Raw genomic sequence first — 16694 nt, forward strand, 5'->3', positions numbered from 1 at the left:
TCACTGTTGGTCGCCATTGTTACTTTTACTTCTGCATTTCCATCTGCCTTCGGATTTGGCAGTACTTTGGATGTTATGGTGGAATGCTTGGAAGTCAGGATGTTGCTGATAGATGTTAATGATGCTTTATTTGGTATTTCGCTCACTGATGGTAGTTTTGTGAAGTCATTTTCCAGTTTTGGAGTTGTGCAACTTTCCTTCTTGATAACACACTTTGAACTTTCATCATTTGTAACAACAGTAGACGATGTTGTTTCCTCGGAATTTTGACTTCTAGCAATAGCCTCAGTGGTATCTATTAAAGAAAATTCAGTTCGTTATAGCATTCACTTATTCACTTTGCAACAGTTATAAATATAAATAAAAATAAAATAAATAAATCAGCTAACGCCTTTTATTCCGTTATAGGGAATAGGGAGGCCTTTATACCCTATCTAGCTTTTGGAGACTGAGTGGGCAGTTCAATCTCCATCGGTAGCAAATCAGAGATAGCTGGCCCATGTCTATCACTAATTGTAGCAGCGACCGATGAAGAGACTGGCAAACAAGTGCTGCCATCTCTTGGTACTTAACCCTAACAAGATATGTTACAGCGAACAAAACATACAATAAGCAAAGAGAGAGAAATAGAACAATGACAGTAATTAAGATCAATGAAAAGAATAAAGTAAGTATTACAATGAATAAGGATATAATATGTAGTAGATTCTTGACGCCGACTAAACTTTTCCTATTTTTTATTTATTTCAGCCATAGCAAGTAGTCCGCCCAAAAAATCCTCCGTATTTTAATTCCCCAATAAAATGAAATCGACTTACCAATGCAGAGTTGGGGGGGGGGGGTGATGGGTGGTATCAGTAGTCTGCTGCACCCTCTTCACTAGACGTTACAGAACGAATAATACAATAGTGCAGAATGTGGACAAGTAGGTAGAGAGAAATAAAGAGTGTGTTAACGTGTTTCTTGAACATTTGGAGTTGAATTCGTGTATTCAAGGAAGAAGAAGAAAGTTTGTTCGATAAGTTTGGAATTGAACTGTTTCTGGAGGTTGAACCCTATGGTTTCTTGTTCTTGATTATTAGAGGAAAGTGGAGGAATGGCAGTGTCCATTTCGGCAACAATGCCGTGAAAGTACCTTAAAAAAAGACTTAATTTTCAGGTATTTGAAAAAGTGAATGGAGGGAGTCAGCAACAGAGGAGTCATCATTAATCGAATGACCCCTCTTCTCTATATTCGCGACAGTTCTCAGGAAGGTTTTGAATACATCACCCCAAATGTGAGAACACTATTCTAAGTTCAGGTGGATTTCAGATTTATAAAGTGTTAGGAGTTGAGGAGAAGAACACCAAGGTTTTTGGAAGATGAGGAAGCTACTAAACCTACTACAAGCTGGACGTGAAAGTCAACCCAATAAGATAAAATTGATCTTTACAGGAGATCGAAACATTATCAAAAGTAAGAGGGAGGTGATGTAAGATATTTCTTCCAGAAATAAGACAGGACTTTATTTAATTTGAAAGCAGTGAAATTCACAAAATTATCTTCATTCCACTTGAGAATGATCAGTGTCTAAGCCATTGGTTATGGAAAATATTGAAATTTGAATCATTTGAGTGCTACAAGGGTTCTCGAGTGAATTATAGAAATGGCGAATACTGTCATCACCAAAACTGTGGAGAGGATCTAACTGAGATACAAAAAGTCATTGATGTATAGAAGGAATATTGAAGGACAGAGCATAGAGTCATGGAACGCTCTAGAAATCTGATTAGAGAACGACATCAACCATGATACGCAGTAAACGACCAGAGAGGAAGCTGGCAACCCAACCCACTAAAGGCAGAAGAGAACCCATGAACGCATCTTTGTAAGAAGGCCTCCACACTAGAGACAATCGGGAAATATTGAGATCGACACATGAGTTTCTCCGAAGTTTTCCATGGTCTGTGCCCAGAGGTGTGGAAAGTCACCAAGGGGGGGGGGGGTCTGCTGTAAAACGAGAGTGGCAAAATCCATATTATTATTATTATATAACACCTCCAGGTAGTCATAAGACTCATCGAAGGAGGACAACTACTCTACAACTTTCTGTCTTCACCACTCCACCAACCGCAACTACTTTCATCATCTACACCAACGCCATCTACCGACCACCACCGCTTATATTTTCACAGATAAATCACAAACATCCATGCCCACGGCGGGATTCAAACCCGCAGCCTTTTGGCTGGAGAGCAGATACGCTAACCACTTGGCCAACCAGGCCAGCCAAAACTTATACAAGGAGGATCTTCCTTACAATATACAAGGAGGATCTTCCCTGCAATACCCGTAAAATCATCGACTTTCGGAATTTTTTCATCCTTTGTGAAGAGCTGATCAATAATTATAATCCAACCACAGAAGCGAGAGCTCTCGTTAGCAAACTGTCAAGAAGAGTCAATTCATGTTGAAGCGGAGAAAGAAACGAAGGATGTACGAATTGGTCACCAACATGCGAAATCACGTGCTTTATACGTAAAATTTTCCAACTGTTATACAAGCAAAATAGTTACGACTTTAAAAATCACAATGATCATAAAAGAGAAGTTAATTTTCCGACGTGTAATAATAAACACTCATCCCACAATACGGATTGATTACCCTATTATCGGAATGGATTCTCCTTCTTTTGACATGCGCAGAAGTGTCGAAGGTTCTCGTATCTGGGCATACTATAACTGAGAGCTCCAGGTATTGAGGAAGCTGGCCATTAATTACCTTTTCCGTTACTTTTGAGAGTACTGGGTATGGACTATGGGATGATAGTTCGATGCTGATTTTGTGTCTCAGTTTTCAGGAACTGGTTGGATAAAATGTTGCTTCCACGGTCTTGGATGTATCCAATAACAAGTATGATAGCTTGTATAGGCGATACAGGATTGTGTTAATTCTGGAGCACAAAATTTTATTACAATTACTGGGATGCAATCTGGACCAGGAAATTCATTAGTATAAAGAATACTGTGGGTGTTTTAGATATCCTTCTGACTGAAGACCAGAGGAAGCATGCTGTGAACGGCTTGTGGTATAGTAGGAAGTAATTTGTTTTGGTTATCTATGCAAGAGAGTTGGAGTAAAAGACTGGTGCCAAAAGGTCTGCCTTGTTTTTCGATGATGTTACCATCAGGATGTGAAAAAGATGAGAAGCAACAGAGAGCAGAAGTTAACGAGCGCTTTAGTGAAGAACCATAAGGCTCGTCTACCATTTCAGCAGAGGGAAATCTTTTGCATTTGGCCCTTTATGAAATTTGCTTTCGATTTGTTATTGATGTTCTTACATTTCTTTCGGGCTGTGATGTAAACGGAGTGAGAAATTATAGTTTTTGTCTCTAACCATTGAATATGTGTTGAATATATACTGAATATATAAATCTGTAGATTTATTTATTAAGAAATTGGTTACTAATTAGGAAAAAAAGAATTTTTTAAAAATTATTTTGTGTAGGCAGCACCCCCCACTTAAAACTTCACGTGTCGCCACTGGAGGCGATAATAGTAAATGATCGATGCAGGCTGAGTAAAGGAAATGGGCGAGTTTTGGGATGTGTGGAACGAGTTTGATGGTAAATAAAACTTGATTAAGATGGATGGCCCACACTTCAAACGAATTTGGCATTAGAATCCTGGAGAAATTATATATTAAGGTGAGACCTAATTCATGTAGTCAGAGCAACTACATCATCATGGGAGGAAAGACAAAAATGTGTAAGTTCATCGAAGGTAAGCAAACGTGATAATGATATGAATGCCAATGTTTATGAATCTAGTGAAAGGATGGTGTGTATGCTTTGAGTTCGAATATTTTGAGAAAGTGTGTGTATGGGTGTTGTGGAATGGGTGAGAAATATATATATATACTTGATCAAAATATATAAAAAAATCCTTAGTCCACCCCAGTTCGAATGTATTATAGATTTACCTACAAATAAACCTTTCGTGGGTGGAAGCCACATTTTTAAAAAAAAAATGTGGTAATGTTATGGTGAGGATATTTAGTAATAAGATTTTCTCGAGGTTTAGGTTACAACCCCTTGCCCAGTCCCGGAAAAATGACTATGAAATGTGACTTTGACATTATTATTATTATTATGTGATACCTGCAGGGAGTCCAAAGACTCATCGAGGGAGGGCACCTACTCTACAACTCTCCGTCTTCACCGCTCAATATCCACCAACTACAATGAACCGCAACTGCCTTCATCATCTACACCATCTACCGCCTACCACCACCACTAGTATTTTCAAAGACAATCACAAGCATTCATGCCCACGGTGGGATTCGAACCCGCAGTCTTTCGCTGGAGAGCGGTTACGCTAACCATTCGGCAAACCAGGCTGGCATTCTTGACAATTTCTTATTCTGTGGCATTTCGGTGGAAGAAATTCAACTGAACATCATTGCGATATTGTTGAGCGAAAATGAGATGAAAGTTAGACTGCCCAAGACGGAATCCCCATATGAATCCCTATTGAGCACCTTTAGGAAGGGGTGGGAAGGAAAACATCTGTTTACTACATCCACCTTCGCTAAGGAAAGTGAGTACCATTTTAGTGGGGGGGGGGGGGGGCTAAGATGATAACTGCGTCCATTTATCACCATTTTGTGGAAAGTCTAATATGCCGTTTGTAATCTTAGCCGGTGGGACAGTGTTCCTAGACAAAACAATTCCCTTTTTAAACAATGAAGAAAAATGAAGCGAATGTCTTTAAATTTTAAAGACATTCGCTACGAATGTTAAAAAAAAAAAAGTGGTGGCATAGTAGTATGTGTGGTTTGAGTCTGCATAGCGATATTTGTTATGAGATGCAGTCTTTAGATGTAAGTCGAGAGGGAGAGCAGAGAGTGCTCTCGGTGACCCCCGCGAGAAGATAAATTCTAGCAAGGACCAAATAACGTGATGGAGGATGACCTGTTGTATCTGACTGTGAAGGACTTCAGTATGCTGTTCTGTACAGCATAATGATCGATGTGGATTTTTCTATCTTCAGTGCTACCATCTGTGACCTAAACCGCGCCTCAAATTGACACTTTTGTTTTGTTGGCGAGGGGCTTTCCATGGTGTTGTATGACAAAGCATAGTGGGTATCCTAATGGGCGACCTTCAAACCGACGAAACTGGGAAATATTATACCGGCCACTTTCCCCTACGATCCAGTACGAACTCCTTGAAATCGTATTGGATTCCTTCTCCATGGTCTTAATTAACTTATGGCATATTTCTGTTCTTTCCTTTGCTACTTTGTGTCAGGAGTTTCGGCAATAAAGGTGCACAAATATTATGCAGTTCTAATTAATTGATGAGCATGGCTTAGCATAGGAAACATCCAACCATAATAGTGATTCATCACTGCTGAATATGCAGATAGACAACAACCCTTCAAATTTGCATCAGTTTAAAGAGTTCAATTTAAGGCACGTAAGATCCTACTCGAAAACAATTTTAAATCCGGTTTATGTGCGTATGAGATGATCAGCATTCGATTGGCGCATTCACTTTTCATTTTCATAATATTTCATTTCTGCTTTCCCAAAAATTAATGTAAGTTTGAAAGAACAGAAAATCTCGAGAATTTTTAATCGTGTGATTTCCATCGACGAAAGTTATAAATCTGAATTATGTTAATATTAATACTTTGAGTGGAGTAAGGACTGAATAATCTGCACCCCTTGCTGGACTAAATGACGACTTTTTCAAGCCACTTCGGGCCTGCAATCAGCAGAATAGTGGCCTCAGACCAATCGAGGAAATTCATCTGTCGCTTAAAGAGGTTCACAAACAACCTGCCGCAGCTGGATTCGTATTATCCATATTCGCATGGCTAGAGAATTGAGACGCTATCTCTTGCCCGCCATGTCGGCAACTGTTATACGATTTATCGATGCCAATCCAAATCGATATCGAGATCCATGTTAGAAGTGATATGCATTTCATCACGTAAACCGTACGCTTTTGATACTCTCTTTAACCAGAAATTAGGATAATTATTTACAGATTGTTAAATTTAAAAAAAAAAATGATAATAACAAAATAAAAGTACGGAAGACTTGATCATTTCGACAACACATAGTAAACATAGACAATAATGTAACTGTCGAATAAATACGTACGTAAATAAAGAAAGGAAAGAAATTAATTAAAAATAAATAAATAAAATTGAATAAAAAATAAATAAAAAATGAAATAATTACAAATAAAATAAAATCATTAAATTAAAATAAAGAAAGACTCAATCTCTGAACTTTCACATAAAAGTCGTAACTCACCTGAAAGCCCGCGTGGAAATTCCAGCCGTAAGGATTTTTCTGTGTGTTCGCTTTTCATGTCAACATCTAGTTCCTCGTCGTCGTCCTCCTCGAGACAGTCAGCGTCTAAAATTGTAATTTCATCTTCTGATGGGGAGGGTCGTCTGGAAACGAAAGAAACATAGACAGTGATACACGTGCACGCATACGCGTAAAATGAGGGGGAAAAATCTCTGCTATTAACGGAGTTTCCAATATGCAATATTGCTACACATAACCGAAGTATGATATGTATGGACATAATTAGTTTGTATTTTCATTTGAGATATATAAGCTTAATGAAACAGAAAATATGTACATCTGTGCATGCTTTCTGTCTCGTGTAACATTATCTAATTTACACGAAATAAATAATTTCATGTAAAATAGATAATATTATACTGTGCATTTTACCACAGTTCATCCGTTAAAGTAACTTTATGGATTAATATCGAATTAGCAAAAACAATTCAACAAGCATTAAATATTAATAGAACACAGTAATACCAAAACAAATAGTTTATTATTATTATTATTATACGGGTATCTCCACGGAGTAAGAAGCCTCATCACGGGAGACCCAAACTATCCGCACAATATGTCTTAAACTCATCGACAGACGAAGCACTTACAACTGAGTCAGGCAACGCATTCCATTCATTCACCACGCTCCAAGCGAAAAATCTAGTCCTCACACCCTTGTCAGACACAGTCTTAATTTCCAAGGATAACCGCTTGTTCTTCTACCACTGTCTCACTGCTGAAATATTTCCTCTGCATCAATCTTATAAAAACCTTTTAGCAATTTAAATGTTTCTATCATATTCCCTCTTCTCCACCTATCAACCAACCTCTGCAATCCATAAACTCTAGATCTATCAATGTAGGGAGCATTCCTTACACTACTCACCAACTTGGTCACTCGCCTCTGAATCTTTTCTACTATTTCCTCATCTTCAATGAATCCAGGCGACCAGACCTGACCACAGCAATCCAGATATGGACGTATCAACGTCTTATAAAGAGGAATAATAACTCCTTTATCGCTGATGTTAGTGTGTTCTTTTCTTCAGTAACCATGTAATCCTATGAACTATCTTGGACTCCTTAGCAATATGCACTCTGAACTTCAACTCTCTATCCACTAATACCCCAAAGTCCATAGCCTCATCAATCTCCTTACCAATGTGATACACAGCTTGTAATATTTTAATCCCAAAAATGCATAACTTTACACTTTTCCACATTGAACTGACATCCATTATCTTTTGCCCATATTGCCAGCTTATTTAAATCATCCTGCAAGCTCTCTATACATCAGCTTGATTAATAATTGCTTTACCCAACTTTTCATCATCAGCAAACACCTGAATATCTCACTTCGAGTAATTTTCGATATCATTTATGTACAAATTAAATAATAATAGTCCAAGCACAGAGAATTGCGGCACACCACTGGTCATCTGCTTCATCCTGGACTCTGCTCCTCCATACACTACTTTTTGGTATCTGTCCATGAGCTATTTTCGTATCCACATCACCAGTTTAACGTCCATCCCCCATTTGTTTTAATTTGCATAACAGTATTCAGTGGGGTATCCTGTCAAAAGCCTTAGCGAAATCCAGCAATATCATTGTATAGCCATTCTCCTTGTACAACTCAACTGTCGCTCGATTATAAAAAGTTAATAAATTACTAAGGCAACACCGCCCTTTAACAAAACCATGTTAGTTCCAATAGAAGATTATATTCTTATCCACCCATTCCTGAATTCTGTCTTTAACCAACTTTTCCAATACTTTTACCACCACTCTGGAGATAGCGATTGCTCTGTAATTTTCCACCGCAGTCCTAGAGGCTCCTTTATGCAAAGGAACTATTTTACCTTCCATCCACTCCCTAAGGACCTTATCAGAGCTCAAACTTAAGTTAAATAGTCAAGTAAGAAGCACTGACAATTCCTTTGCACATTCACCTAATACCCGAGCTGATATTCCATCCAAACTTACAGCAGTATTTGCATTTCAATTCTGCAATATCCCAAGCACCTCTGATTCATTAACTTCAATTCTTAAATCAGTTATTTCTACAGAAGACACAGAAATATCCTCACTCGGGTGATAGACCTTTGAAAAGTGGTCGCTGAGTAACTCGACTATTACATCTGAGTCAGTCACCTCGACACCATGAGCGCCCACTGAGGTTATCCTTCCAAAGTCATTCTTCCTTTTACTTGTCACGTAGCAAAAGAATTCTTTGGAATTTCCTTTGACCCCCTTGGCTAAGGTCTTCTCATAATATGATTTAGCCTTATCACAAAGCTCAGGCTACTTCCTTAGTAGCCTAAGCTTTTTATTGCTCGTGAGTGTAGTGATCACCTTTCTCCTCGTAAATACTCCATAACATTTTCTTTTTTTGCAGATGCCACCTAATAGCACTACTCGTGCATTTAACGCCTACCTTATTTATTTCCTGACCATGGGAATACATTCCAATATTGCTTCCCTCAGATATTTTTATATTTTGTATTACTCACCATGAGCTATTTTACATTACCTCTCCATTAAATGTGAGTAACGTGTCAATGTCATTTCCCCCCAAGAAGTCTCAACCCTTTTGAGAAGAAAACTATTTCGTATGTCTCATTATTTCACCTTCAGAGATTTGAATTCCTGCGTCTGATGTGTAAAGGGGCGCCGCAGTACAGCGTCACTTCGCAATACGTGTGAACAGTCTGTCTACACAGTATATCGTCAACGAATGGACAATATTACCCTGTGGTACGGTAGTGTTAGTATAGTGGGCGGCGTGTTAAGTGTTAAGTAATTACACAATCCAGAAATCTTGCTGTACATCTTAAATCCGGTAAGTTTTTCAAGTCGCTTCAGCAAGAAGGGACAGTGGTGGTCTCGGTGATGACATCGTCTACCACCTAAAAACATTTAGAGACATCCATGTCGCTATGGGATTCGAATACAACCCCCCCCCCCCCTAGGTTGGAGAGCGGAGAAGCCATGCGTTCAGGAAACCACGCGGGCAAATAAGTCACCTTGATTAAATAAGCAAATAAATAAACGAACAATTCAATAAATGAACAGCAAGTGTTTGTTTTCCCCTTGAAAACACATCACTGCACCAGTAGCGAAATTAGTTATGCGTAGGTTGATTACACACACTTGGTTATTTTCACCACGAACAACTTGTGTATGCAGTACTTAATCGATAACTCTTAATTATATCAGTTATAAAATCGAGTAAGTACTCTCTCCTTGTCGAAAGACTTGAGTCGAATTACACAATTCAATACGATTCTACGAAGAAAGAAAGAAAAAACTTTTAAAGGTGGCACAGAACTTACTTCCTTTCTCTTTTTCCGGTGGCCGTCTCGCGGAAGCCTTTAGCGAACGGGTTGTAATTGATCTTCAGCTGGGTGATCTGTGGAGCAAATAAAATTGGTTTTATTTTCGTTCTATTAATGTTATTAAAAATTCTAAATGAAATGTGAATGGAATCTTAATTATTGTCGCGCTCAACTTAATGTGTAAGTTTTTTATTATTATTTTTTTATTTATACAACGAAATTATCTTTCTGCTAGTATTGTTGACCAATCTCTCTCTCTCTCTCTCTCTCTCTCTCTTTCAGATTATCTCTTTAAAACATCCCCAGGAAATCCTTTATGCAACGTGCTCTGCTGAAGACTAATTCTCATCAGTGGCAGCAGCTAATCCTGCACAAATCATCACAAATTCGCTCAACCCTAAAATACTCCTTTCACTTTGGAAATGGTGCGCCAGGACTTTTATGAAAATGTCCAGAGTACTATTTGCGTTTCCTTTCCTAAAAGTCCTTGAATGCAGTTCTAATGATTTCTTCATGTCTTACTCCAGTTGTCTTACCCTATTGCACAGACGAGACCTCTTTCCAGCCCATAACTGTTTTAAATAATTCCTTGGGTCTGTTCCACCGAACCGGATTCCATCATTTTTCCACGTTCCTCTAAGCCATGTAGCCGGTCACTAAATCCACAGAATCATCTTTCTTTTCTTTTATGTTCTCTACTTCTATATTTCGAATTGGATCGTCTATTTTTCTAACTCATAACAATTCGATTAAAGAAATGGCTGGAAGAAATTTGGTCATCTCAAATACAAAATTTCATAAAAGACTATCTATTAAGATAGACGTTATGTGCATAGAGAGAGAGAGAGAGAGAGAGAGATGGATAAAACAAATCTAATAGCTGCTTACACCGAGTTGCGAAGATAACATTAAAATGGCAACGAGCTCTGACACACACACACACACACACACACACACACACACACACACACACACACACACACACACACACACACACACACACACACAAATCTTTATCTCCATCTATAAGCAAAGAGACTATCACGTATTTTTCTGCTCCCCCTCTCTTTATGTATAGCATGTGAACGGAGCTTTTCAAGTATAATATGGAAGTATAAACTGCTATTGTTCGTTCATTAGGAGTATTTATCCCGCACCCTCTTTAATTTAAAGATTCCTTGTTGCTTTTTGCATTAACGAAATAATCAACTGATCGAACGAACTAAAAAAAAATCTGTAATTTTTTAATAAAAATCGTAGAGATTTTTACTCTACGATGCCCTCACTAAATGCTAATCAGCCATGTTTTATTAGCCTATTGAGTGAAAGGAAGCTTAAAGCAAGAGAAATTCACTCAGCTAACGAACTCTCGAGTTACTGATGTGATTTAAAACTAAAACAAAAAAGAAAAACAAATCTTTCTTAGAATTACAAATCAAAGTATATTCTTGCTGTCGTGATGTATGAGTCGTTACAGAAGTAGAAGCTGCACTAAATCCTGAGTTACTGATATCCTGAAAATTGTTCGAGGGAAAAGCAAAAAAAAGAAATTATATATTAGAGAAGTAATCATTACAGCAAAGGTGATAAATCTTTCCACTGTATGAGATACCACTGTAATTATTCAACATTTAATAATAGCATTGACACCACCCGGTCTGTGACATACCCCCAATGCTCATAATCACTACTTGCTCACATAATTCTGCTCTCATTTGATCCCCTTTGGAGATGTCACATTAAATGTTATGAAGTGTCGAATCGCCATACACTAATTCAAACTTGTCTTGAACTATTTTTTTAAAATTACTTTTTCCTAATATCAATAACTGTTATTTTATAATGATGATGATTATTAGCGTGAACACATGACTAGACTTCTGACCCACTTCGTCAATTCATACTAAAGAATATTACGACACAGATATCAACGAACCATCTTATAATTAAGATTCAATTGCCCTCAATTTCATGACCAATAAACCATTTTTTAATATCGCGTATCCAACGGCTTAGGTTAAACAACGCTGAAAAGAATTAGAAGCCATAATCACCCACATTTTGTCTCATATTAAGAGACAAATGGGGTGATTATTTCGTTTACTGTGACAGTTTTTCAAAAATTACAACCCGTATTATTATTAACTAGATTTCGGTAATGGCTGATAATGTTTACCTTTTGATTCTGGTAGGCAGTCACTGCTATGAACTGCGTCTCCTTGAAGACGTAGGTCCGAAATGTGCAGTACGGGAGTTTCAGGATGTCATTAGTTCGAACCAAGTGAAATCTTGGCTGGTATTTGTGCATTGAATTGAGGATGGTCTGCAAAAATGGGAGACAGAACAAAATTAAGGGAAAAAAAGTGTTTAATCAGAAGGTTGAACATGAAATTGTTAAATGATTCTAAATTATAAAGACAGGAATTATCCGAACATATGAATTCTATATAATAATATAATATAATTACTCTATAATATAAAATGATAAGATTTTTTTTGGTAACGTTTTTGTGTCACGTTTTTTGTCAAGTTATTTGAAATGTTTTGAAACTCAGGGCTACCCTGAGTGTCGAGTCTTCAAAATTCGAGTTATCAGAATTCAAGGAGAACCGGCCAACCAGTTTGGAACTCGGGGGGAGCGCCGCAGGGTGGTCAGGGGGGCGGAGCCTCCCTAGTATAATATAAATTAACCAAGCACGTGCAAATAAGCCCGATGTTCTAAGTAGACTAGAATAGAGAGTAAATATCGATTGCTACTAAGACATGATCTCTCCTTTCATACTAAGACCAGAAGAGCCAACAGGACATGCGATGTTTAGCAGAAAAGTAATGAGACAAAATTCGTCTAAAATCGTGCATTCAGTTAATTGTGGTCACCCTCGAAGTAACTCCTCTTGCGCCAAATATATCGGTTCCAACGTTCCTTCTATGCGGTATAACAGGATTGTAAATCCTCTTCTGTTAGCTCATTTACGGGATCCTTTTTCACGGCACTTTAGATGTTTTCTGCAGTCTCCGTGTGAATTTGTGCAGATCTTTATGTCGGAACATGGCACCTTTCATCTTGTTCTTGAGCATGGGGAAAAAGAAAAAAGTCACACGAAGACAAGTCGGGCGAGTACGTTGGCTTTTATAAAATTTGAATGCCGTTTTTGGCTGAACACTTGCGGATTGATTGACAGCGCAGAATGAGAAGGCGCATTGTCGTGATGCAAGATCCAATCACTCGCAATCTCTGCAAGCACCTAAGACGCGTTTTCGCAACCATTCAAGGATTGCTTTGTAATAAATTTGATTGACGGTCGATCCAAGAGGTACAAATTCTCGATGGACCACGCCATGGCTTTCGAACAAGATGACAATCTTGAGTTTAAGTTTGGACTTGCTCATGCTTTCTCTCTCTCTCCTCCAAAAGCATCTCGTGTCATTTAAACACTTGAGCACGTGATAAAGAATCATTACTGTACGCCCGCTTGAGTTTATCGAACGTTTTGGTAGCATGTTTGTTCAATTTAACACAAAATTTAATTGCACAGCATTGTTCAAGATTTCGATTCTCCATTTTCGTGACGAACACACCACACACACACACACACACACACACACACACACACACACACACACACACACACACACACACACACACACACACACCCTTACTAATGATAAAATAATTCGACAGATATTTACCCCATCGACGAGAAACTGGTACTGACGAAAAGGGCGGGAATCACTCTAACATACTACGCCATCGGCTGTTCGATCGTACTGCCAATTGTCGCAATAATAATAATAATAATAAAATCTCATTACTTTTCTGCTAGACCTCGTAATTTTCTAGAAGTGCCTCTTCATCTTTTGAGTCGACCATAAAATTCGAATTTTTATATCTTTGCAAACAAATTCAGCAAATGCTTCCCTGGCCAAAATCAATCAACCTTTTCTTCAGATTTCATCATTGACTTTTTAAGGTTTGGTTCTTGCGTTTCATTTTAATTTCATTTCTCAAATAATTTTGTATATTTTAGTCTACAATATTCCTTTAAAAGCTGCCTTTCTTTTCTTTTCACGGTGATATTCATTTTTATCCTGCTCAATCCTTCTAAATGGTAACGATCGCTTCCTATTTCAATCCCCTGCATACTGCTGTACCTGAACCAGCATGAACATTATGATTATCAGCTATAACCTAGTCAATGAGACTTTTCTTATATTTTGCGTCTTCTCTCCACGTGAATTTGTGCACATCTTTATGTCGAAACATGTCATGAGCAATGATTAGCCCGTGTCCCCAGCAGAAATCCTTCATGCACTTACCCTTATTAATAGCTTTCCTGTTTTCTCCGAACTTTCCCAAACTTTCTATATGCAGTAGTGGTGGTGGTGTGAAACCAAATGTATCGTACGACCGGAGTACGCCTGTACTTACTTGAAATTGTCTGCTGTTAACGAAGGTTATCTTCGCGGTTATTGTTAAGCACTATAGTGCCATTCTTTAATTTCTTTAATCACTATTGGCTGAATATAACATCTTATAGGGTTATATAATTTAGCAGCATCTCATTGGTTTCTTCTTCTTCCAATTATGTCGATAAGAAACTTTTCTAGTTCGTGTAATGCCACTTCTTTTCCGTTGATACTTCTTACGTTTGTGATGCAATTCTTCTGAGGTCGAGTGAGTAAATGTAGATAATTTTTTTTTTTTTTTTCGCTGGCCCAGAATTTCTTTAACGGGCAGGGCTCCAACCGTCATGACATTACATCGTGTTGTATCATCGCTTAGTTTTGGGTTTAAGCCAATACAGAATGCAGTTTGATCAGCAAGTGATAAACTTCCAGCTTATCCTTCTACCATCATAATTTAGGTCGACACTTAATGTGGCACACCTTCCAATCTATGAGGAGATTTATTCCAAGTTAACTAGGTTTGATTCTTAACTGACTTCATTAATTTCTTAACATCTCTAAATACTGCTCGTGGCGACTGGAAATTCACATTCTTCATTGATCACAAACGACTGGTTTTAATTTTTTTAAATCAGACTTGGTATACAAAACTTAATGTCCCTTCCTATAGTTTAATCACTTGTAAGCAAATATTGCCCAACGAATGAGCATATTTACGTTTTTTTTTTTATTAATTTGAGGAATTTTCCTAATATGAGGCTTTCTTTTTTTTAAAGTCATTTCTAATTAAATTATGAATACTTTCTTTATTTGTTTGTTTAATGTGGACTGGATTTAGTACATAAGTAATATTCCTATTAAAATGTTCATGTTTTTGTCGAAGAAAGTATCTGTAAGCTCAATTTTACTTAAATCCGTCAAGCGATTTGGGAGACGAAACTAAAAACAAACTTTGAAGTTACGAACGTAATATGTAGACACACACACACACACACACACACACGCCGAAATACTTACAAAGTTTTGTTTATTGCATATGTTGTTCGTGATTTTCAGCTTGTGAAACGAGATCACTTTCTGCATCCATTGCTCTCCAGAACACGGGGAGTCAGGGTGAATATACATCCTCTTCGGCATTTCAGAGTCTGCTTTTCCAGACACGACCCACCGGTTGTTGTGAAATTTGTACCTGTAATCGTCAGCTGGTACTACGTCCATGAGAAGTACGTACTTAGCACTCTTGTCCAAGCCTGACACCCTCACTTTGAATGGTGGGAACACTCTTCTGCAAAAAAATAAAAAAGTCAATCAGAAGATATCAGTTTTGAGGTAAACGATCCCTAAACCCGATATTACTGCTGTTGCTACTACTTACCACCCTGATAAATTGCTTCCCTTAAGCCTAAAGGGACAATTTATTTCTGAGACCCGAGGGCGCCATCTGGACTCCACGTATAATGCCTTGATAGAGTGACAGCAAACTATTTTGGCTCCCGCCTCACAGTAATGAAGGTAATCGGCCCGAAGCGCTCCCTCCCTATTCATAAACTTCTCGTGTGGTCTGTTTTTATAAAAATATTTATTGCTATTGAAAATAGATCTCCCCCGCCTTCCTCCCTTCCCGGAGACTCTCGTCACCGAGAAGTTCCCTTATACATTGGGTAGCACACCTGTACGCACTTGTACCACAAAAAATAAAAATAAAATAAATTAAACAAATAAAAAAAAACAGACTCCTCGGCTGTTAAGGGTGCCAATTCATATTTCTTGGCCAACAATATATTCTATCGTTTTCAAAATTATATAGTTAGTCATCATCCCACTAATTTGTGAGTTCCGTTTACCAAAGAAAAGGGGGGGGGGGGAATGTCAGAACCCATTATGGTTCGGTCTGAAGTAAATTTGCCAAATAGTAATCATACACGCACGCACAAGAAGTCTGACGTTTCACTTTTAAAAGTTGGTCATCAACTTAAACCATCAGTGCAAACTCATCAAGTGCTTCTTCGCTTTAGTTCAATATATTTGTTTATTCCTTAATATTTTACTATAATAACAGAATATTGTAAAGATTGAAAAGATAAAATGTCTTGTTGAAAAAGTCATTAGCTATTATACAGCACTTATACAAATGAGCGAACTAGGAATGAATAGATCTGTCATGCTCTTGGATGTGTGCGGTACTGCAGCGAGCACAAATTGTTCTCAAATTGTCCTCATTACCGGTAATTTCAGGATATGACAGAAATCTGTGCATCACAAGAACAGCAGTCTCTTTAAAGTGGTCCTTGTTTGTTGATTGTGCTTTTGAAAAGTTTACTTCGTCAAGTCAGATAAATACGAAGTTCGATAACGTCAACAGGTACTTAGCAGCTCGAAGCATGACTCATTTGTGTTTTCTGACTTTTGACGGATATTAATCTCATAAGAGGCAACCGTCACTGGTTGCTCATGTTTTCATGAAAATGCGTATTACGATGATTTTATTCAGATATAACAAACAATTGCTGAATTACTTCATTTGTCTCCCACTTTCAGAATCGCATTGGCAAATGTAATTTTGTTGGTGTTTGTGACACAAATAAATCTTTTAGCTGAT

General features: G+C 37.8%; 1 protein-coding gene across 1 annotated transcript in view; it reads right to left on the minus strand.

The window, feature by feature from the left end:
- Positions 1–9681: 9681 nt before the first annotated feature.
- Positions 9682–16694, minus strand: part of LOC150107823 (T-box transcription factor TBX3-like) — a 38494-nt gene continuing 31481 nt past the window's right edge. Inside the window, exons 2-4 of the mRNA XM_090391580.1 lie at positions 15113–15380; positions 11865–12011; positions 9682–9762 (exon numbers count right to left, since the gene is read on the minus strand). Of these exons, the coding sequence (XP_090247706.1) occupies positions 9682–9762; positions 11865–12011; positions 15113–15380 (496 nt within the window). The remainder of the gene's footprint in view (positions 9763–11864; positions 12012–15112; positions 15381–16694) is intronic.

This window comes from Typopeltis vanoorti, chromosome 4 (genome assembly GCF_054136105.1).
Source record: "Typopeltis vanoorti isolate ZY-2024b chromosome 4, IOZ_Tvanoo_1.0, whole genome shotgun sequence".
NCBI lineage: Eukaryota > Metazoa > Arthropoda > Arachnida > Uropygi > Thelyphonidae > Typopeltis > Typopeltis vanoorti.